The sequence below is a fragment of the Myiozetetes cayanensis genome, unplaced genomic scaffold, assembly GCF_022539395.1.
Source record: "Myiozetetes cayanensis isolate MyiCay16 unplaced genomic scaffold, myiCay2020 scf18, whole genome shotgun sequence".
Lineage (NCBI taxonomy): Eukaryota > Metazoa > Chordata > Aves > Passeriformes > Tyrannidae > Myiozetetes > Myiozetetes cayanensis.
The window spans coordinates 15,956,690-15,979,008 of record NW_026087389.1 but is presented as its reverse complement, the minus strand read 5'-3'; the positions used below and the strand labels follow the sequence as shown (position 1 = coordinate 15,979,008).

Sequence of the window (22,319 nt, the reverse complement as noted above, 5' to 3'; positions counted from 1 at the left end):
GGGCCAGGATAAAGGAAACCTGCCCCAGCAGAAGATCCCAAAAGGCTGGTGGAGACAGTAGCCATGTGGTCTAGGCATGATGGAGCAAGCCCAGCCCCAGGGATGGCTGGGAGCTGGGGGGTGCTGGCTGGCACTGCCTGGGGGGGCCCTGCCCTGTTCATGCGCCGCTGATGATGAGCAGCCTCTTGTTTGCATCATGATGAGCTTGTTGGGGTCCCAGCTGGAGCCAGTACCTCTGGTTTTGGTAGCTGCTGAGCCCCCTCCCCTAGCTCAGCCTACAGCTGGAGGCCTCACCAAGCACGCTATTGGTAACCCCTGGGTGTGCATAGGGAAAAGGGTGTCACTGCATTGGAGCAAGGGGACGTTTGGCTCCCACATCATCCTTTCCCTTGCCCTGTGTCCCTGCAGGAGTACCTGGATGTGCTGGGCAGACCCATGGTCCTGGCTGGGAACAGAGCCAAGCAGGTTCAGTGGACCAACGTGTACCAGGATGCTCTGGTAAGGACCCCCAGCCCTGGGGTGCAGGGAGGGATCCCCAGCCCCAGGGTCCTGCACAGCCCCGAGGTGATGTGGGTGAGGACATCAGCTCCAGAGTCCCACAGAGAACATGCCCCCATCTCCCTTGTGAGGGGGGCAACCCCACTCTGCTGCCCACCCCCAGCCCTGGGTCCTGAGGCTGGAGAGGGGATGTGGGACACCCTTCTGTGCTTGTGCAGGGGCTGGGACTGGTGGTGACGGGCACGCTGCCGGTGTTCAACCTGACCGAGGACAGCAGTGACAGGAAGGTAGGAGACCGTGGCTGCCACCACCCTGGCTACACTGGGACACCTGGTGCAGGGCTGCTGTAGGGAAGGTGCCCCAACGCTGGGTGCATGGCTGTGGTGCAGGGGGCACTGGCACCCCTGGGGTGCTGCCTACTCTGCACCCCCTGTCCGAGGTGACACTGGGGTGACTGCCATCCCTGTGACCCAAAATGGCCTTGGTTAGCTCTCCTGGTTCAGTAGGGACAGTTGGCAGCTGCAAGACCGTGGGGGGTGCAGTGTCGCATGGGGGGCTGCTGGGGGGCTGGCACATCCCACCCGGTGCCCCTGCAGTATCCAAATCTGACCCACACAATCCCAGAGGGAGAAGATGTTCATCCTCCTGTTTCCCTGCCCCTTTGCTGGAGGTGGCAGGTGACAGCCTTGCTCCCACCCACCTCCCTCCCTGTGCTTCCTTCCAGAACCAGCTCATCCTGGGCGTGATGGGGATCGACGTGGCTCTCAACGACATCAAGAGGCTGACCCCGCGATACAACGTGCGTGGAGGCCCCTTCCCCTCTGTCCCTGCCCTGCACTGCCCAATCCTGGTGTGGAATCCCTCTGATGGGAGCCCCAGGCTGTGCACCCAGCACCCCATAACGCCTCCAACAGCACTGGCAGTAGTAGGGTGTAGGAGCCATGAGTGCAAGCAGGGACCGGGACAGGCGGGCGAGCAGGAATCATAGCTGGATGATGCTCTGGGACTCAGAGCACAGCCAAAACTCTTGCAGGGTCAGCAGGGAATAAACCTTACTGGCCTGGCGAAAGGAGCAGTGGGAGAAATCCAGAGCCAGAATCTCAACCCAGGAGTGAGAGATTCCACTGGCCTGAGAATAGAAATAGATGAATAGAATAGGCTGAGCTGCAGGGGTGACACTGGGTGAGCTCTGCCTGCAGAGGTGAGGGTGATCACACCATCATGGCACAGCACAGCACAGCATGCCGTGCCACAGAGCTGACTGACCAGCATCATCCCTCCTCCTGTCCTCTCACAGCTGGGGGCGAATGGTTACGTCTTCGCCATCGACCTGAACGGCTACGTCCTGCTGCACCCCAACCTGCAACCCCAGGTGAGGAGAGACCCCTGAAGGGGACACAGCTTCCCAAGGGTCCTTAGGAGCTAATTGTAGGATTTGTGATGAGTTTGTCTGGACTCAGGGGCGGCTGTGGGAGCCCTGAGCCCTTCCCTGGCTCTCCCTTTCTGCCTGCAGATCATCAACTTCCGTGAGCCGGTGACACTGGACTTCCTGGACGCTGAACTGGAGGATGAAAACAAGGAGGAGGTGAGCAGACCAGGGGCAGCCCTTGGGGTACAGGCTGCCCCCCCCACCCCAGTCTGTGGTTGCAAAGGGCACTCAGCACCTCCAACCTGCCCTAAGGAGTGCCTCATCCTAAGGGCCCTGGCAAACAGTGGGGACAGCAGCTGGGTCATTGTCCCCTGGGTGCCAGCATGATGCCCCCCCCAGGCTGCTCACTTGTGCACCCCACGGGTCCTCAGTGCCACCCCACTGGACTGGGTGCCCACAGGCACTGCTCTGTGGCCCTCAGTTGCCTCCTCTGTGTCCCCCAGATCCGGAGAAGCATGATTGATGGGAATGACGGGCAGAGGTTCATCAAGACCCTCATCAAGTCTGTGGACGAGGTAATGCTACAGGGGAGGGGGGTCACAACCAAAGCTGCTGCTGTGCTGTGTGCCCAGCCCCAGTGGCGGGCTGTGTTGGGCTGTGTCTGGCACTGGGCTTGGAGCCAGGGCCCTGTGTCACCATGCCAGCAGGTCCTGGCACCACGCAGGCCTGACTGGCTCCCTCTGACCCACAGCAATACATCGACGAGGTGTTCCGGACCTACACGTGGGCTCCCATCAAAAGCACCAACTACAGGTGGGTGTCGCTGCCAGTGCACCCACACTGCCCTGCTCTGGCTGGGCCCACACCAGCACAGGGCTGGGGCTTGTGCTTGCAGCTCCCAACATCTCTCAGGTCACCAGGCACAGTGCAGGAGGGCACAATGACACGGGGTGACACAGCTGTGGCCAGGGCTGCAGGTTCATCATTGGTTTGTCCTCTCTGGGAAGGTTTTGTCCCTTCTTTCAAGGGCTGTGTCTCTTCCTGCCTTCCTCCCTCACAGGGGTGTCGTGTTCCTCTTCCACATTCATCTCCCTTGGTTCCTGAGCTGGCCCGTTCTGCCCATCTCAGCTCTGGCTGGACAGGCATGCCACCTGTGCTCAGGGGTGCCCTCAGGATGGCCCTGGGTGCCACCGGGATGACCCTACGTGTTCTGGGAATAGCCATGGGTGCTCTGGGGATGAACTTGGCTACCCCAGGATGGCAGTAGGTGTGCTGGGGGTGACCCTGGGTGCCACTGGTCCTGTGTGCTCCTGGGTGCCCCAGGACAACCATGGGTGCTGTGGAGATGACCCTGGATGCCCCAGGACAGTGCTGGCTGCAGTTCCTGGAGAAAAGGATTCAGCAGGCTGTGCAAGAGGCCAGTGGGGCTGCTGCCTGCCATCAGCTGGGATGAGCTGCTGCCAGGGGGTGCCAGGCAGGGACTGTGAACTGGCCAAGGATTCTGGGTGGGTGTAAAGCCTTACACCACGTGTCTGCTCTCCCCCTCCACAGCCTGGGGCTGGTTCTGCCTCCTTACAGCACCTACTACATCCAGGCCAACCTCAGCGACCAGATCCTGCAAGTGAAGTGTAAGTAGCCCCTGGCTCTCCCCGCTGCCCTCTTGTACCCCCACTCACCCCACACCAGCCCGCGGCTGTCAGGGGGAGAAACATGAAGCAAAGACTTGTGAAAAGAGATAGGGACCATTGTGAGAGGCAAAAATAAAGGGCAGAGTTAGAAATAAGCAAGGTGTGAGTAGAGGTGAGCGCACAGAGGGAGAGTGAGCGTCCTGCCTGGGGTGCCCCGGGGTGCCAGGGTTTGGTCTTTATGCTTTGCACCCCAAAACCCCAGCCTTGGGCTGCAGGCAGGCGCTGCTGGCACAGGCAGGGATGTGCTGCCTGTTTGCCTTCTGGGGACGAGGGAGGACGCTGTAGCAGCCAGTTAATTTGTGAGCCTGGGAAAGTTTGCATGTATCTCTTTAATTTCCTTTGGTTTATTACGATTCTTTAGTTTTGGTTAAGCCATTTATTCTTTTTATGAGTTTGGTTTCAGTTAGTTTCGATTTTTGTTTGGAATTAATCTGTGTACGTGTGTGTTAGCCTGGCCCCCCCTTTCTCTCTCTTTCTCTCTCCCCTTACCCCCAAGCCTTTTTTCCCACCTCAGGTCCACGTTGCTCCTGGGGACCCTCTCCCCCGTGGGAGAACCGGACCCTTCCCCTCTCCCTTCCGGTTCCCCCTGTTTCTCCCCCAAGGCCACCCCGGTGGCTCGACCCCAGCCCTGCTCCAGATCCGGCCCCTGTCACCCCTTCCATCCGTGGGCAGGAGCCCCATGTCCCTGCAGGGACGAGGCCAGGCTGTCCCCATCCCCGGGAGGGGGGATCCCCCCGTCCTCCCCAGCTCTGCCCACCGTGCCGTGCATGCCCCCTGACTCAGTGAGGACATTTTGGTATCAAGACTGTTGCAACTGTTTGCTACTGACTCTCATTTTCCTTTGGAGTATTGAATATATATCTATATATTTCTCTAGTTATATCTTTGCATTTTTTTTGTTCTTATTTCACCGTGGCCTTTTCTTTTCCTTCTGTTACTGGTTTTTTCTTTTGTTTTCTTCATGTCGTTTTTTGCAAGAGGTTTCCTTTTGGTATGATTATGATACACAATATTTTTATTCAAACGTCGATTGAATAAAATATTGTTTGTGCCCCCCTTCCCCCTTTCCACCCAACCCCTTTTTTTTTTTGTTTGTTGTTTTTTTGTTTGTTGTTTTTCTTGCTTTCTCTCTATGGTGGATTCACACAGTACCAAACATCAAAAACAAGGGCAAGTATTTTCAGTCTCAGACCACTCACCTTCACCACCCCGTCCCCTGCCCCGTGTCCAGTCCCCCCCAGCCCCCTGCTTGCCCATCTCCCTGCCCGTTTGCCACGCCGAACCTGCAAACTGCCACCAACTCACCCTTCCTCCCTCCTCCTTCTCCTCCTCCTCTTCCTCTCCTCCAGTTCCCCCTTTATTTGAAAGCAACATGTCTTGTTCTGTTCATGAGAGCTTTGTCACGAAAATCCCCACTCCCTCCCTGTGCATTACTCCCAAACCTGGTTCGATCTTGTCCCAGAGCCGATCTTGTATGAAACTGCCGTTTTCGATCCACGAGGTTTTTTTGTAGCTAGTTGGATGCCCTGCTCTTCCTCCCCCACTGCAGCCCCTTCTTGCTCCTCTTCCCCCGCTCGTCTCCTCCAGCTCCTTCTCCCCCTCTCCCAGCTCCTCTGCTTCCTCCTCCCTAAGACAACTCAACCTGAAAGGGATAGGGCTGTGCAGGATGAGGGGGGCTGTGGGGTGGGTGCCCAAAGGTGGCAGGGACAGAGGGCATGCGGGGAACCCAGTCCTCCACTGCCATCACCCTCTGGGACAGGCTTTTTTGGGGCAGCCCCCCAAGCAGAAACCTTCTGTGGAGGTGGGGATGGGACCACCCTGGGGCAACCCTGCCCAGCTGCCTAGGTGACAGCAAGCCTGGCCCCGTGGGGACACAGGGTGGCTGAGCCCAGGGGTGCTGCACTGCCTGCCCCCACGGCTGCTCAGTGGCCATCCCCCCTGCCCTGGGGGCCAGCATGGCATGAAGCCCCTGGCAGCCGCAGTGTCTTGGTACAGTCTGTGCCCTTGGGAGCAGCCAGGTTTGATCCCAAAGTCCCACCGAGGCAGGCAGGGGGTGCTTGGGCCAGTACCACAGAGGAGTGGGATGTCACCCATGCAGCACAGGGGCAGGATTTGGCCCATGTCCCTGCAGTGTGAGGCTGGACCCACAGCTCCACCACCATCCCCGTGGTGGGCCAGGGGACACCCAACACACACGGTTCCCGGGGGACCCACGGCCACGCTCTGTCCCGCATGCAGTGCCCGCCGGCAGCACCCGCTCCTGGCACGGGCAGGGGGATGGCTGTGGGGCCCACAGAAGCATAGGGAGGGACACGGGGGACAGGGTCAGGCAGGCAGGACAGCGGGGAGGTGGAAGTGTCAACCTCAGCCCTGTTCTATCAGCCTTGAGTTGCCTCCTCCCGGCGCCCCTGTAATGGCAATGCTGATGGACCAAGTACGAGTGTTTTGTACTCCTCTCCTCCTCCTCTTCCTCTCATCGGCTTGTACCCAGCCCCTGCCTACAGCCCTCGGAGAGCAACAGTCCAACCTCTGGCTGTGCCGTGCAATGCACCAGGAGCCGGCGGGAGGGCGAGGGGTGGCGGTGCCCGTCAGAGGGGGATGTTGTCCCCGGGATGTCCCCATAGCACCCTACGAGCTGAGTCCCGCAGCCGCTGCCCCTCTGCCGAGGGCACTCCCAGGAGACCCCCCAAGCCTTCTGGGCGGTTCCCCTCTGTTAGAGCAGAGTGCGCTGGCGGGCGAGCGCGGGTCCCACCGCCCCGGGTAGGGAGGGGGCACCGGTGCCTGGCGGTGGAGCCCGTTAGCGCATTGCACGGCCCTGCGCAGGGCGGGAGCCTCTGGTTGGACTGTCCTCGGCAAGGTTCCCCTCTGGCCATGTCGATGCCTGAAAACTCCTTTATTTTTTTTCTCCCGACAACCGAGTGTTCTGGTGATCCTCCTCCGGCCAGGAGCGCAGCATGTGGTTCCCTGCCCTTGCCCACCACCCCTTCCCCGAGAGAGAGACGTCCCCCCGCCCTCCCAAACATGCATATATATACATGTGCGCACATATATATATGTGTGTGTGTCTGTGTGTCCCTGCGTACACGCCACCGGCCGCGCGTACGCCACCGCGCCTCCAGCCCGCGACCGAGCAAATTCGAGCCGAGATGGGCAAACCTCTCCTGATTTGGCTTTAACCTTCCTTCCCGTGCGGTGCCAGCAACAGCAGAGCGGCCTTTTCCTTCCTCTCTTGTTACCAAGAGCAGCAAACGCCTTTTTTTTTTTTTTTTCTTCCGATTCCCTCCCCCCTCTCTCTCTCTGTCCGTCTCTCTCCCTCCTGGCCCCCCGGCGCCCCCTTCCCCCGCTCCCCGCCGGATAACCTTCCCTTTCTGTTGCAGATTTTGAATACCTGCTGCCCAACAGCTTTGAGTCGGAGGGACATGTGTTCATTGCTCCCAGGTAGCTTTGCGTGTGCGCTTGCCGAGGTGTGCATCCGCCCCGGCCCCGCTGCCGACCCCACCATCGCCCCCCATCCTCGCCTCATCGTGCCTTGTCCCCCTCCCCGTGCCCCGTGGCTGTGTGTGTCGTGTGCCCGCTCGGCCGAGGGGGCTGCGCCGGGACCCCGGCCCCGCTCCGCCACCCGGTTGCATCCCGCACAGTATATATGCACCCGGTGTGGCCCGACCTCTCAGCGTGCATATATAGGTATAGTTTCTGAAAATCCCCCGCCGAGCGAGGGGCCGGCGGTGGCATCATACAGTCGTGCTGGCTACGGGGTACAGGGGAGAAGGAAGCATAGGTTTTGGCTCAAATTTGGGATGCCCAGGGGGTTTCAGGAGGCTGCCGGCCACAAGGTAGGAATGGGGACATGAGGACAGTGTAGTCGCCACTGGACAGACAGATATGTCCCCTCCCCTGGGCCATGCCACCCAATCGTGTTACGTAACAGGAATGAAGGGCCATCCCTCTGCCAGGTGCTTGGAGAGACCTATGGCTCTGGCAGCACCCTGCCCTTCCCACTGTGCAACCTCTGATCAGCCCTAATTAACATCACAAGGTCATCACCTCTCTAGTGATAGGTTGTTATAGCAGCTAACTGTCCTGTTAGGGGATGGTTTGTCATTGCAGCTCTTGGGGACTGCAGCAGGTTGAGGTACATCGAGGCGACCTGTGGGTACCCCCCGCCCTCCTGGCCCACAGCAGATGTCACTCACTTACATGAACTCTGGGCAAACCAGCCCAAAATGTACAGTTATTGTGTAGTGCCAGGTTTTTTGGGGGTGCTTGGTCCCCAGGCCATGCATGAGGCAGTGGGAGCGAGGTCCAGGACATATGGGAACCAAACCAGAATATAAATGAGAAACAGAAAAACCCTGTTATTGGAAAAATGGCCTGTAAGCACACTAAGGGGTTGGATAGGGAGGTGATACCCGAGGCACAGGTGTAGGTCTGCATCCTGGCTCTCCTGTTCAGGCTGCAGTGATGGAGTCATTGTCAGGCGTGGGGCTCTACGGTTGGTGCAGCTGGAGAGGAAGGCAGGCTGTGAAAATCAGGGCAAGCCCTTTGGTGTCCCCAAAGCAGTTCCATGAGCTCCCTTCCTGCAGTGGGTGCCAGCCCAGCACGGGCAGGTGGCAGGGAGGAGCCATGTGCTGGGGGGTGCCCGGCACCCAGGGCGACTGTATGATCTGCTGCCAGCGCTGCCGTGCCCACGGGCCACTGGAAATTTTCAGAAACCGTATATCCCCATCCCCGTGGGTGTGTGAGTACCTGTACCTGTGCGTGTCGGTGTAGATATTTAGGTGGCTGCTCCCCCCGACCAGGGGTCGAGGGGCCTGGCCAGCCTGGCCAGGGTGCCCCAGGTTTCTCAGCTGCCCCATGGGCATGCTCCCTGCCACCCTCTGCTCCAACATTTGTCCTCTGAACTAGGTTTCTGTCAGAGTCAGGAGCTTGGCAGAGGGGCCGTGAGGTGCGGGGGGCCCAGAGCACCCCCACGCTGTTCACAGCCACGCCACTGAGGAATGGAGGCTCTTGGCACCCTGGTCAGAGCCTCATCGTGACCAACAAGGTTACAGCTGTCCTTGGCATCAGTGGGGCTGGGACTCTGCACTCAGGATGTCCCAGACTGGAGCAGGGACATGGCACCCTCATGGTGCCCATCCCAGGAGGGGCTCGGGACCAGCAATGCCCGTGGGCGAGCACCCATCTCCGCCAGCCAGGGCTCACCTAGCACCCAACTGTCTGTGCAAAGGGTGCAGGTACAGCTGTGAGCGTCTGCCTGGTGCTGCCAGTGCAACTGTAGGGTCTCCCAAGGCAAACCCCTGCTCACAAGCAGAATGGAGCCCCCACTCCCTGGGGTGCTGCAGGAGCAGGGCAGGGTGGGCGCAGCAGTGCCTATCTGGCCCCACAGGTAAGTACCATGTCAGAGGCACCCAGTCCCACCAGTAGCCCCACCAGTATGGGGAGAGATGGACTCAGTGTTGTACCGCTCTGGGCAAACTGGGATCCATCAATCCTGGCCCTGGCAGAGGTTGTGGCACCTCAGTGCCCGTGGCAGTGATGGAGCCGGTGGCTGATGTGACGCTGCTCTGGTGGCACTGCAGGCAGTGGGGACTGGGTGCCGGGCAGTCTGCAGAGATGCCCACAGCCGGCTGCCCTGGTGGGGTGACAGTCACAGCAGAGGTGGCACGTCACCACCATGGTGTCCCTGGCAAGCCCTGGTGCTGGCAGCACGGCCAGCACCCACCCCGCCGTCCCTGGGGGAGAACTGACCTTGCCTTTTCCATCTCTGCGAACGACAAACCTTGTCCCCCAAACCCCAGAGAGTATTGCAAAGACCTCGACTTGTCGGATAACAACACCGAGTTCCTGGAAAACTTTATTGCCCTCATGGAAAAGGTGACCCCAGACTCCAAGCAGTGTGAGTAACCGGGATGGCTGGTGGGGAGGCTGCTCAGGGGGTTGGAGGTGGATGGGGATGCAGGGGGAGATGGGACATGAGGTGAACTATGCTGGGGTTGGGGTCCTGGGAGCTGCTGCAGAGGAGATGCTGGGGCAGAGCAGGGGGCATGGGTGTCCCCCATGGGGCCAACCTTCACCTCCTCCTGCTCTCCATCTTCCTCTCAAGGCGACAATTTCCTCCTGCACAACCTTATCCTGGACACGGGCATCACGCAGCAGCTGGTGGAGCGGGTCTGGAGGGACCAGGACCTCAACACGTATGTGCAGGGGAGGTGGCTCAGGATGGGCAACACTGTCTTGGAACAGAGGAGGATTGGGATGGGCTGTGTAGGTAGGGGCAGAGTGAAACCCCACTGATGCCGGGCGTACCTGGCCCCTCTCCTTGCAGGTACAGCCTCTTGGCTGTCTTCGCAGCCACTGACGGGGGCATCACCCGTGTCTTCCCTAACAAGTGAGTGTCCAGCCCGTGCCATGACATGTCTGCTCCTGCTGGGCAGTGACAGTGACAGTCATGGCTGTGGCTGCTCCCACCCAGGGCTGCAGATGACTGGGAGGAGGAACCGGAGCCCTTCAACGCCAGCTTCTACCGAAGGAGTCTGGACAACAAGGGCTACATCTTCAAGCCACCCTACCGAGATGGTGGGTGCCAGCTTGGGACAGCAAGGGGTGACTGGCTATCAGGGGCTGGCTCCATGCATCCCCTGATGCAACCCCTGCCTTCCACAGCCGGCTACCGAGGGCTGGACTTGGAGAACAACACCATCGGGATCCTGGTGAGCACTGCCGTGGAGCTCAGCATCGGAGGCAAGACTCTGAAGCCAGCAGGTAGGCAGGGGGCTGAGTGCCCTGACGTCAGGCTGGGGGGGTTCCTCATAACCCCTCCAGTGCCAGGGCTCACCCTGTCTCCCCACTGCTGCAGTGGTGGGGGTGAAGCTGGACCTGGAGGCCTGGGCTGAGAAGTTCAAGGTGCTGGCGAGCAACCGGACAGACCGTGACCAGCTGGGCTCCCGACGAGTACGTCCTGGGGCTGGCACAGCAGGGGAATGGGGATGGGGACAGGATGGAGGGGAGCTCTGCTTGCTGGGCAGCACTGCTGGGACAAGGTGCCTCTGGTTGCACTGGGCATGTTCCTCCTGCACAGCCCTACCTGTCACTCTGCTCAGGGCACCTGTCCCCAGCCCGTGGGGACACCACCCCATGTGTCCCCTTGTGGCCAGGAGGACAGCTCTGGGGTGATGACCATCCTGCTAACCTGTCCCTCTGCCCTGGTTTCGGTTGACAGTGCGACCCCTCGACCAGCTGTGAGATGGACTGTGAGGCCAACAACAAGGTGGGTGGGGGCAGCTGGTGAGGTAGAGGATGGCTGGGAGGGCTCCCTGGGCCCTGCTCACCCTGCCTGTGCAGCCACCCTGTCCCCTGCTGCTCCTGGAGCTCAGCCAGCGCCTGACCCACCACACAGGGATGAAGCCCTGTGAAGTGTGGACCCCCCCTGAGAGGGCTGTGAAATCCCACAAAGTGGTGGTGTCTCCTGCTCCCTCCACCCAGCACAGGTGCTTCTGGCACCGAGATGCTTCTGAGCAGCCCCCAGGCTTGGGGACACTGTGCTGGCCCCCCTGCCTGACAGCCCATCCCTCCTCACCCTGCCTGTCTTGCCATGACCTGGGCATGGCTGGGGTGGATGACACTGCCCTCTTTCCCCAGGACCTCATCTGTGTCCTCATCGATGATGGGGGCTTCCTGGTGCTCTCCAACCAGGAGGACCACTGGTACCAGGTGAGCAGTGCCCACAGCTCTCCTGAGCATGGGATGCCAGCGGGGAGCTGAGACCTCTGAGCTTGTGTCATGGGTGGCATGACACAACCCCAGCTCGAGTCCCCACTGGGGGAGTCCCATGTCAAGGTGGTATTTGGATGCAGACTCAGTGTCCCCATCCCAGGTGGGCAAGTTCTTCAGCGAAGTGGATGCCAACCTGATGTCTGCCCTCTACAACAACTCCTTCTACACCCGCAAGGAGTCCTATGACTTCCAGTCCGTCTGCGCCCCGGAGGCCCCGAGCAACACGGGCGCTGCACCCCGTGGTGTCTTCGTGGTGAGCACCCACAGGGCTGGTGGCTTCCAGGTGGTCCCTGAGCTCGGGGACCTGTGAATGTGTCCCCAATGCCCTGCACAGGGGCCTGCTGGCTATTGCCCTCCTCTTTGCCCACAGCCCACCGTGGCCGATCTCCTGAGCCTCGCCTGGTGGACTTCGGCTGCAGCCTGGTGAGTCCTGCCGTGTCCCTCTCCAGGGGCCATTTCCATGGAGGAGTGACACGGGCATGTCCTTGGGGCTGGGACAGCTGATGTGGCCACGCTTTCCTTCCCCAGGTCCCTCTTCCAGCAGTTCCTGTACGGCCTCACCTACAGCAGCTGGTTCCAGACGGGTGAGTCCCCAGGGAGACTCCGGGCCAGGGGTGGGCAGGGGCGGTGGCAGGGGTGCGTGGTGGGGAGGTTTGGTGGCTCCTGTCCCATGGCGCTGTGCTGGCACAGAGGAGGTGGCAGGGGACAGCATGGAGACCAGGGAGACGAGCTGCATCATGAAGCAGACGCAGTACTACTTCAGCACCGTCAACGCCACCTACAATGCCATCATCGACTGCGGCAACTGCTCCAGGTGGGTCCGTCCCCACGGTCCCACCCCCTGGTCAGGGCTGGGGACATCCCCCAGCCTGCCTTTGCCAGGACCCCTGCCCGTGTGGGAACCATAGGAGGTGCCATGCAGCATTTGGGGGGACTGTGGTACTTGGAGGGGGGGACAGAGTGCGCAGTATTGTCCCCATGGGCTGGGGGTGCTGATGTCCCCAGGGCTCCTCCACACAGACATGGGCCCTGAAAGCCCATCAGAGTCCCTGGGCAGCCCCATGGCATGGAGATGGGAATGGGGACAGGAATGAGGTTGAGGACAGGGATGGGCATGAGGTAGAGGACAGGGGTGAGGTTGGGGATGGAGGTGAGGACAGGGATGAGGTTGGGAACAGGGATGGGGAAGAGGATGAGGACAGGAGCGAACCTGTGGCTGGCTCAGCCTTCCCAGAGCCACGTGCTGGCAGGGCTGGCACTGGGGACTGGGGGAGATCGGAGAACAGGGTAACTGGGAGAGATCAAGGCACAGGGTAACTGGGGTCCCCGCTGCCATTGCACCCACAGGCTCTTCCATGCACAGAGACTGGCCAACACCAACCTGCTCTTCGTGGTGGCTGACAAGCCCCTCTGCAGCCAGTGTGAGTCTGTCAAGCTGATGCAGGCAGAGGTAAGAGGTATCCTTTGGAGCCTGCATCCCACCAGGGTGTCGTGACAGAGGGATGAGGGGTACCAGTGCCAGTGCCATCTGTGGGACAGGCACGGGCGCAGGGAGCTGTGGGGTTTGGTGGAGGTGGAGGGAGGTGGCCTGTGACCAGAGGGGCTGTAGGTGGCCACGGGGTACCCCACAAGCCCTCGCTGCTGTGTCCCTGGTGGTTTCCTTGACCTGCAAAGCACCCCCGAGGGACCCCAACCAGTGTGAGCTGGTGGACAGGCCCCGCTACCGGAAAGGCCCCCACATCTGCTTTGACTACAATGCAACAGTACGTGGGGTGCAGGAGGGAGCAGAGCTGGGGGTCCCCTGGGAAGAGATGGGAGCAGGGGGTGCCCTCTGGGTGGGGGTGTATAGCCATGGGGCACCCCCAAGGGAGCAAAGCTGTGGGGTGCTCCTATGGGGGAAATTTGGGCAGCAGGTTTCCCCTGAGCAGGGAACTGGAGACATAAGGAAGACCCCAGGGGAGCAGAACTGAGGGGTTCACCCCTGGGGAGGAAATGGAGGAGTGAGTGCCCCTACAGTGGGGGAGCAGAGCCATGAGGGGATCCTGGGGGTGCAGTGCGGTGGGAGCATCCCTGTGATGGGGGTTTGGAGCCCTGAGGACCCAGGATGGAGGGTCAGGACCTTGGGGTGCCCCCTGGGGAGATCAGAGCTGTGAAGGGCCCTTAGGAAAGTAATGCCACGGGATGCCCTCTGAGGGAAGCACAGAGCCATGGAGGTCCCAGGGAGAGCAGCACAGTGGGTTGGTTTGGGGGGGGGGCTATGCCACAGGGACCCTAGAGCAGGAGGTGTAGCTGGGCTGCAGAGGGGTGGTGAGTGTCCCTTCCAGGGCAGTGGGTGCCCCTGAGGTGCCGAGGCACTGGTGGGGGTGCCCCACAGCCCCTCTCTCTTTGCCCGCCCAGGAAGATACCTCAGACTGCGGCCGAGGGGCTTCCTTCGCCCCCTCCCTGGGGGTCCTGCTCTCCCTGCAGCTGCTGCTCCTCTACTCCAGCACCAGCCGGCACCCGCTGCCCCCGGCCGCCTGCCTTTAGCTCCCTGGCCGCCCCCGCCAGCTCTCTTTTCTTTCAACTTCCATCTCCATCCCCCTCCCCGGCTCGGTGGGGCGGGAGCGACGTCCCCTCCGCCACCTCGGGGGCCCCCGCGATGCTGCCCCGCTCTCCCCACCGGCCGCAGCCAAAGAAGAGTCGGGGTGCGGGCAGGGGCTCCCCGGCAGAGCGGGGACCGGGCAGGGGCTCCCCGGCAGAGCGGGGACCGGGACGGTGCGCCCCTCCCGGCCGCTCGGACTCGGAAAAGTGGCGTCGGTGCCCTCCGCCCGCGACCCCCCCAGTCCACCTCGCCTATTTTTTTAACCTGAAGATTTTAAAGCAGATCTTTCTACATCGAGTTTCCAACATTTTCACCTGGAGACAGGCGGGGTTTATTGTCAGCAACGAGGACACATGGAAGGAAAAAAAAAAAAAAAAAAAAAAAAGGGGGGGGGGGGGGGGAAAGGAGAAAAAAAGAAAAAAAAAAGAAAAAAAAAAAAGAAAAAAGGACTTGACTTGACTGTGCGGGTCAGTATTATTTGTTCCAGCGGTACCGGCCCCCCATGTGTGGGGCAGCTCCAGCATCCCTGCGGGCTGGGGCTGGGAGCGGGCAGGGCAGGGGCAGGGGCAGGGCGGGGGGACAGTGGCACAATGGAGCCCTGGTCCCTGCGCTTGGCTCAGCTGTTTTTGGGCACAGATACTGGGGTGAAAAGGAGGGGGGGAAATGTGTTTTGTTTCTTTTCTGTTCTGCAGATCACTGTGAATCCTGCCTGCCCAGCCCTGTCCCCCCCAGCCCTGCCCTGTCCCCCTCGTCCTGCCACGGGGTCGTGCTGCTTGTCCCCTGGGGGACGTGGATGTGCCCCCGAGCGGGTCACGCCACATGCCCCACAGCGGGACGTGCCGCACATCCCCGAGTGCCAAGTGGAGCGGGAGGTGCCACATGTCCCCAGAAGGGATGTGCCAGGCCCCCATGCCCGTCCCTCCGGGCACCATCCACGGCGAGGGGAGCAGCCCCCGGGTGCTGCGGGGGCCCTGGCTGGGGGGCACGCAGTGCTGGAGGGGCGGGAGGGGCTGGGGCTCGCACCGGGGAGCTCAGGTGGGGGTGTTTTGTCTCCCCCAGTCAAAATGCTGGGTGCCAAGAAGGGGACGAAGTAGCTGCTCGGCTCTGGCACCCCACAAACCCATCCAGAAGATGGTGCCCGGCCGTGACAGCTCGGGATGCTGCGGTGCAGGGGGTGCCATTCCCACCACCCGTGCCCCCCACTGCTCCCGGCAGTGCCGGGGGTCCCTGCCCGGGTGGGCAGCCCTGGGGACCCTCACCCCCCCGGGCCACCCCACTCAGAGCCACCCCATCAACCGGGTCCAGGGGAGCCCCCTCGGCACGGCCACCCCGGGGGGGCTGGGGAGGGCGCCAGGCGCTAATCAGTGCTGGGGGTTAATTAATGGTCATTCTGCTTGTAGCTTTTTCAGTGTGTGTTTGGTTACTGTCTCTGGGAACCGTGTTTGAACAGATGGCTCTGTGTTACCGGGAGTGTGTGTACTTCTGTAGTCTAGTTAGGTGCTCTGCCAGAAAACCACCACTATACATACCTATAAATATATACATATATAGTCTATTTTAAGTTAAAAACCAATGAGACGAAGGGGCGGCGTGGCCTTGGGTCCCCCTGTCCTACCAGGGTCACGTCCTGCCCTGTCCCTGCCCAAAAGCTTCTCTCTGCTCATTCAAAGGCGTTGGGTTTTTAAATTTATTTTCTTTAATTTATTTTTAATTTCTTTGGGTTTCGATTTTTTTTTTTTTGTACAGAAGAGTTGGAAAACTTAAAAAAAAAAAAAAACAACAAAAAGACAATTTGTAAGATATCGTGCGTGTGACTCCTTGTAAAATATTTTCAAATGGTTTATTACAGAGACTCAGTTATTAAATAATGTTCATATTTTCACTTCACAGGCGGTGGCTGCATCATTACCCGGGGTGGGGTGGGCACAGCCAGGGGGTACAGCATGTGGGGTGGCACAGGATATTTGGGGGGCTGCTGCCTTCACACCCGCTGCACCTCTGTGAGGCTGACGGGCAGGGATTTGGGCACAGGCAGGGACACAGCAGAGCTGTGGGTTCACAGAGCCCCGCACGCTGCACAGCAGGGGCTGGGGGGCAGCAGGGGCTCGGCCCCTCCCCAACTCCCTCCGGGATCCTCCATCTCCCTGTGTCCCCTCAGGACTGTGTTGCCCCTTCCCCAAATCCCCTTGTCCACTCTCCCCACTCCACACCCACGTTCCCGTGTGTCTGTGTCCCCACACCCCTGTCCCGTGGGTTCAGTGTTCCCACGTACCCCCTGTGCGCAGCCCACCCGTGTCCACATCCCCTCTTCCCAGCATTTGTGCCCGCCATGTCCACCTCCCCATGACTGTCCCCCTCACGGCCCCATACCCATGTTCTGCCACCCCTCTCCCCCGTGTCCTCCCTTGTCTGCGTGTCCCCAGCCGTTTGTCCCGTGTCCCTCTGTGCCCATGTCCTTCCCATTTGTCCCATGACCCTCTGTGCCTGTGTCACCCCCCTGTCCGTGCCACCCACTCGTGTACGTGTCTTCATGGCTGTTTGTCCCGTGTCCCCCAGTGTCCGTGTCACTCCCCGTGTCCCTGTCCACTCGTGTCCCCTCCCCATCCACGCCCCTCCCAGCCATTTGTCCCATGTCCCTCTGTGTCCATGACCCTCCCGTCCGTCCCCTGTTCCCTGATGTCCGCGTCACCCCCATGTCCATCTCGCACGAGCTTGTTTGTTCCATGTCCCCCTCGTGTCCGTGTCCCCTCCCCATCCACGTCCCTCCCAGCCATTTGTCCCGTGTCCCCTGACGTCCGTGTCACCCCTCTGTCCATGTCCCCCGAGCTGTTTGTCCCATGTCCCCCCAGTGTCCGCATCCTCCCGGCCATTTGTCCCGTGCCCCTCGTGGCTATGCCCCTCCATGTCCATGACCCGCCCTGTACGCGTCTTCGCGGCCGTTTATCCCGTGTCCCCCGGTGTCACCCCTCATGTCCGTGTCCCCCCCCGTGTCCATGCGCCTCCCATGTCCATGTGCCCCGTGTCCTGATCCCCCCACCATGGCCGTGTCCCCTCTCCTTCCTGGACTACAAATCCCGACGTGCCCCGCGGCGCCCCGGCCCCGCCCCCGCGGCGCGGCCCCGCCCAGTCGCACGCGCCCCCACGCAGGCGCAGGCGCAGCCGCGCTGTTTGTCCGCGCCCGGCCTGTCCCAGCAGCGGGGCCGAGCGCGGCCCGGCCCGGGCGGAGCGGCGGCACCGGCACCAGAACCAGCACCGGCACCAGCACCGGCAGCGGCACCGACACCGGCACCGACAGCGGGCGGCGCGGGGGGGAAGCGGGCGGGGTGGGGGGCCCGGGCAGCCCCCGCGGGGCCGCCCCGTGCCGCCCGCGGGGCCGAAGATGCGGCGGTACCTGCCGGTGGCCCGGCAGCACTTCCTGGCGGCGCTGGCCGGCACCAGCGTGGTGGTGAAGTCGCTGAGCGCGGCCGCGGTGCTGCTGTACCTGCTCTCCTTCGGGCTGGACACGGCCTACGGGCTGGCGGTGACGCCCGGCTACCTGCTGCCCCCCAACTTCTGGGTGTGGACGCTGCTGACGCACGGGCTGGTGGAGCAGCGCGCCTGGGGGCTGGCGGCCGCACTGGCCACGCTGGGGGCGGCGGGGCGGCTGCTGGAGCCCCTCTGGGGGGCCCTGGAGCTGCTCGTCTTCTTCGCCGTGGTGAACATCTCCGTGGGGCTCCTGGCGGCCCTCGCCTACTTCCTCACCTACGTGGCCTCCTTCCACCTCGACTACCTGTTCGCCGTGCGCATCCACGGCGGGCTGGGCTTCCTCGGCGGGGTCCTGGTGGCCCTCAAGCAGACGATGGGAGACAGCACCGTGCTGAAGGTGCCTCAGGTCAGGATGAAGGCTGTCCCCATGCTCCTGCTCCTCCTCCTGGCTCTGCTGCGGCTCGCTGCCCTCGTCGAGAGCAATGTACTGGCCTCGTACGGCTTCGGGCTCCTCTCCAGCTGGGTCTATCTCCGCTTCTACCAGCGGCACAGTAGAGGCCGCGGAGACATGTCTGACCACTTCGCCTTCGCCACTTTCTTCCCCGAGATCCTGCAGCCCGTGGTGGGTCTGGTGGCCAACCTGGTGCACGGCGTCCTGGTGAAGGTGAGGGTGTGCCGCAAGACTGTCAAACGCTACGACGTGGGCGCCCCGTCCTCCATCACCATCAGCCTGCCGGGCACGGACCCCCAGGACGCCGAGAGGAGAAGGTACTGCCTGTCCTGCTCCCGTGGGGATCGTGTGTTTAGGGACTGCGAGGGTCGGGTTAAAATCCGAACTAGGAGGAGGAGGAGGAGGGAGGTTTAGGTGCAGGTTGCTAAGCAGGGACCGTCTGCATGGGGTCTGCCCTGCCACAGGAGGTGGTGAGGAGCATTTCAGGAGGCTGGTGGGATGTTGTCCTGCTCTTCAAGATGTGGAGCAGTGGGTAGATGCTGGGGAAGGGCCAGGCAGGGTTTGGGGTCCCTGCAGAAGGAAGGGGAACAGCCTGGGGAGGTGCCAGCCCCGACTCATGGCAGTCTTGCACTCCCCCAGCACAGGGGAAGGCAGTGAGTCAGCCCCACGCCCCAGCCGTCCCCCACACCCGGCATTGCCCCTCCTGACTCCCAGCAGGAGGGTTTGGACAAGGCGTTGGCGTTCCCTTTTCCCTGCCCTGTTTTATGCCTCTAGTCCCCATTCCCGGAGCAGCCTGCGTGCTCCCTGACAGCCTCTGAGCGCACCACGTGGCGCAAGAACTCCGTGTGTGTAGTCTGGGAGTCTGACTGAGTGTCTGTGGAGCAGTCCTGGGCACTCCGGGTCATCCCCATTGCTGCTGAATCCACCCTTTCCTGCTGGGAAGGAGCCAGGGCCAGGCTCTCACAGTGCCCTGTGGGACAGAGCTGTCAGCCCCTGCCCTGCCCCTTGGACCCGCGGTTAACCAGGTGTCCCTTGCCCCGCAGGCAGCTGGCCCTGAAGGCCCTGAACGAGCGGCTGAAGCGCGTGGAGGACCAGTCGGCCTGGCCCAGCATGGAGGATGAGGAGGAGGAGGCAGCGGCGGCCAAGGCTGACACCCCCCTGCTGCCTGACCCCGGCGCGGCCGGCAAGAGCCCCGGCCAGGAGTCCAACCTCATCAGCTTCCAGGATGCCCCGGCCCAGCTGTGACCGGCCCCCTTCCCGCCCTGTCTCCCTTGGAGAGCTGCTAATCCCCCTTGTATCCCGCACGGCTGGGAGCGGGGACTCCTCCCGTGGCACAGGCAGGGGGACACCTCATTCCAGCAACGCTTTGCTGCTGCTCGCGGCCAGCACCAGGCACCCGGGACGGTGACACTGCCGCCACCGCGAGGACAGGGATTGCTGGAGCCACTCCCCTCGGCGCGGGCGAGGCCGTGGAGTCGGCGCAGGCAGCGGGGGCTGTCCCAGGACGGGGACACGGGGCTGATCCCCACCCCAAGGCCGCTGCGCTCGCCCTTGTGGGATAGAAGTCAGCTTCTCCTCTGTGCCAGGGCTTGGCCAGAGCACTCAACACTTATTTCTTTCCTCCCTTTTGAAGGTAGTTTTGTCCCGAACTGAGGGAATGGGAAGGCTGATGGGTTTCTTTTCCAGATGTCTTTCCCATGGAGAGCCTCCCCCACCCTGGCAGGAGTTTGCTGGGACCGGTGAGAAGTTGGGCAGGGGGGACAGGCCACTGGTCAGGAAGGGGCCGCCCAGCCCCTCACAGCAGCGGTCCAGCACTGCCAGCTCCAGGCTTTCTGCGGTGGGAATTCTCTGCTCCTCCCTCTCCTGCCCCCCTCCCCCTGCGAGGAGCCGGTGCCCTTGGCTGCTCCCCGGCTAATCCGTTTGTCAGATTACACTAGAAGCTGGAATTAAGTTTTTATGGCGGGGCTCTCGCTGCTTCCTCCAGCAGCAGGTTTTCTTTCCTGCAGGTAGAATATGGGCTCCCCCCTTCTTTCCCTCCCTCTGTGTTGGTGGGGTTTTTTTTCCCTGGATGGAGAGGATGCTCCCTGTGACAGCCTCCTCACAGCTCTTGATCCAGCGGGCAATTCCCAGCCCGTTAGCAGGTCAGCAGTGTCATTATTATTTTTTTAAAGGACCACATGAGAAGGTTTTGTCTAACGGGAAGAACACGGACATTTGGGTATCAATAAAGAGTTCTTTGAAAGAGTTGGCTTCTGTAGCAGAGCATGGGCAGGGCAGGGGCCTGGCCCAGAGCAGCCCCTGGAGCTCTTGCCAGGAGCCTGGGCAGGAGGTTTCTTCCCAGGTCCTCCCAGCAGGTTGGAACAGACCCTTTGAAAGGAGGAGGTGAGAAATCTCCAGGGGGGGAAAAGTGTGCCAGCATCCCAAAAGTCATGTTTCCTCCCTCCTCCCCCAGCAGTAAAGAGGGCTTGTTGCACTGTAGCTGCCTGAAATTTTTATTGAATAAAAGCTCTGGATACAGAGGAATTTTTCAGCCTGGGAGCCGCTCCCAGCTCTCCAGCTCTGCTGGGAGCAGGATACGCGCTGAGGAGTTGCAGACAGAGCCTCACAGCAGCCCCGACGGTGGGCAGGCTGGGAGAAAGGTGGTTGTGTCAGCAAGAGGTCCCTTCCTGCCCTCCCAAGGGCTCATCCCCCAGGCCTGCACCTCTGCCCTGCTCACACTGTTCCCTGTGCCCCTCCAAAGGACAAAACGCCTTTGCTGGCTGCAGGTTCATAGCCTGGCTCAGTCATTTGCTTTGTAAACTGACTCCACCCCAACAAGCCGAGGCTGCGCTGCCCCAGCCTGGGGAGGGGTTTGTGCGTGGCAGCGAGTGCCCAGACCTGTGGCCTCGGGTCAGGGCTGGCTGCTCTGGTCCCAGGGAGCCCTCATGCCACAGGGACAGATGTGCTCCTGTACCGTGTCCTCAGATGCCACCACCCTGCCCCAGCCCTCCCAGGGCCAAAGCCACAACCGTGCCCTGTGCTTTCCTAGCCAAGCTGCCCCCGCAGCAGGAGAGGCAGCGTGGTGCCCACTGCGGCCTCCCAGGAGAGAGGGAGGGGACTTCCTGCCCTCCTCACCAGGATGGCTCCCGTCCTGCCTGCTCCAAAGCAGCCCTTTTGTGGGAATGGGAAAGGAGCAGGAATCCTGAGCGAACCCTCCGTTTCCCAGCACTGAGCACCAAGCTGCTGCAGGGACCAGCAGCTTCACCTGTGCTGGGAAACGTCCCCACCGGGGCGGGTGTGAGGTGTCACACACACATTGTAGCCGACACTAAGGACAATCCAGGACTAACGAGAGACAAGGAAGTAGAAACAAAGTTCCAGGAAGACCTCGTGCGAGGAGGGGGAGCTGTGAGGAGGAGCCCCGGCCTCGCCAGCTCACTCGGGGTTTGGTTGTGCGCCAGGCCCTCAGTGCTGGCTCCGCTTGCGGTACAGGTACGCGTTGCTCACCTGGTTCATGATCACCAGGCTGGTGAGGAGGGGGCACAGCATAGCCAGGTACCAGGAGGCGCCGGTCACCGCCGTGGTGAACCACAGCGAGCACATGCCCAGCATGAGGCTGGCACAGCCCAGCAGGTAGCCCACCAGCCCGGAGGTGGCATGGTACAGCTTGAGCTTGGCCAGCGTCCAGTTCTTCATCAGCTTGGGGTAGAGCAGGAGCACGCCCCCGGCGCACTGCCCGCCCGCGTACAGCACGGCCAGCAGCCCCGTCAGCCCGTGCCAGGTGACGAAGTGGCCCTTGCCGTTCAGGTGCTTGTTGTAGGTGATGATCCCCAGCCCCAGGAGCGCGCAGAGCAGGGCGAGCAGCTGCAGCGCCCAGTGCGCCCGCACCCGCACCTTGCGGGAGAAGGAGCGCAGCAGCGAGGTCTCCGGGGAGAAGATCAGCAGCGCCTCCGTCATCAGGAACGAGAACTGGGAAGGCAGAGGGTAGCGGGGTTGGCACCGGCCGAGCAGCCGCCCCTCCGCCAGGGAAACCGGGGCTCGGCTCCCCGGCTCACGGGGGTTCCCGGGGCTCCCCACGCACCGCCCGGGGACTCCACCGGCACGGCCCCTGCCTCTGCCACGGTGCCCGGGGCGGTGGGACTTACCGCGAGCGCCATGAGGAGCGGGTGCCAGGAGAACAGACCTGCAAGGGAAGGGCAGCGTGAGGTGAGCGGGGAGGTCTGGCCCGGCCGCCCCCCCGGCGCCCCGCTCCCGGCCCCGCGGCACTCACTGGATCCGGGCCGGGCCAGCACGGCCACGGCGGCGGGGAAGCCCAGCGCCACGAGGTGCGCGGCGGCGCCGGAGGCGACGCGGAGCGAGCGGTACAGGCGGGACTCGGTCTCGGCCGTCAGGGCCATGTTGGCCGGGCGGGCGGAGCGGCCGCCCCGACACTGCCGGGCCGCGGCGCGGGCCGCCATTGGCCGAGCCGGGCTGTCCGTCAGCGCTAGGGCCCGCCCTTCCCTCCCTGCGCCGCTG

At 62.1% G+C, this 22,319-nt stretch overlaps 3 protein-coding genes across 4 annotated transcripts in view; 2 read left to right on the top strand and 1 right to left on the bottom strand.

The window, feature by feature from the left end:
- Positions 1-15,796, top strand: part of CACNA2D2 (calcium voltage-gated channel auxiliary subunit alpha2delta 2) — a 206,991-nt gene extending 191,195 nt beyond the window's left edge. Inside the window, exons 15-39 of one of the 2 annotated variants that reach the window (XM_050312747.1) lie at positions 409-498; positions 717-785; positions 1,223-1,297; positions 1,796-1,870; positions 2,012-2,083; positions 2,371-2,442; positions 2,619-2,680; positions 3,419-3,495; positions 4,705-4,725; positions 6,933-6,993; positions 9,354-9,451; positions 9,659-9,749; positions 9,881-9,943; positions 10,028-10,131; positions 10,219-10,317; positions 10,412-10,506; positions 10,775-10,822; positions 11,194-11,265; positions 11,429-11,581; positions 11,699-11,751; positions 11,857-11,912; positions 12,019-12,142; positions 12,676-12,785; positions 13,003-13,091; positions 13,726-15,796. In XM_050312747.1, coding sequence (XP_050168704.1) covers positions 409-498; positions 717-785; positions 1,223-1,297; positions 1,796-1,870; positions 2,012-2,083; positions 2,371-2,442; positions 2,619-2,680; positions 3,419-3,495; positions 4,705-4,725; positions 6,933-6,993; positions 9,354-9,451; positions 9,659-9,749; positions 9,881-9,943; positions 10,028-10,131; positions 10,219-10,317; positions 10,412-10,506; positions 10,775-10,822; positions 11,194-11,265; positions 11,429-11,581; positions 11,699-11,751; positions 11,857-11,912; positions 12,019-12,142; positions 12,676-12,785; positions 13,003-13,091; positions 13,726-13,854 — 2,058 coding nt within the window. In that variant the 3' untranslated portion in view covers positions 13,855-15,796. The remainder of the gene's footprint in view (positions 1-408; positions 499-716; positions 786-1,222; positions 1,298-1,795; positions 1,871-2,011; positions 2,084-2,370; positions 2,443-2,618; positions 2,681-3,418; positions 3,496-4,704; positions 4,726-6,932; positions 6,994-9,353; positions 9,452-9,658; positions 9,750-9,880; positions 9,944-10,027; positions 10,132-10,218; positions 10,318-10,411; positions 10,507-10,774; positions 10,823-11,193; positions 11,266-11,428; positions 11,582-11,698; positions 11,752-11,856; positions 11,913-12,018; positions 12,143-12,675; positions 12,786-13,002; positions 13,092-13,725) is intronic. The other variant, XM_050312748.1, reaches the window with a different exon arrangement.
- Positions 15,797-17,076: 1,280 nt separating this feature from the next.
- TMEM115 (transmembrane protein 115) lies at positions 17,077-20,067 on the top strand. The gene is made up of 2 exons (XM_050312772.1): positions 17,077-18,142; positions 18,869-20,067. Exons 1-2 carry the CDS (start codon positions 17,289-17,291, stop codon positions 19,068-19,070), a joined length of 1,056 nt encoding a protein of 351 aa, XP_050168729.1. The 5' UTR covers positions 17,077-17,288; the 3' UTR covers positions 19,071-20,067.
- A 232-nt stretch (positions 20,068-20,299) lies between these two features.
- On the bottom strand, positions 20,300-22,216 carry LOC126638686 (transmembrane reductase CYB561D2). The gene is made up of 3 exons (XM_050312775.1): positions 22,075-22,216; positions 21,950-21,987; positions 20,300-21,773 (listed from the first exon to the last, which is right to left on the bottom strand). The coding sequence occupies exons 1-3, from the start codon at positions 22,199-22,201 to the stop codon at positions 21,270-21,272; spliced, it is 669 nt and encodes a 222-aa protein (XP_050168732.1). The 5' UTR covers positions 22,202-22,216; the 3' UTR covers positions 20,300-21,269.
- Positions 22,217-22,319: the final 103 nt, after the last annotated feature.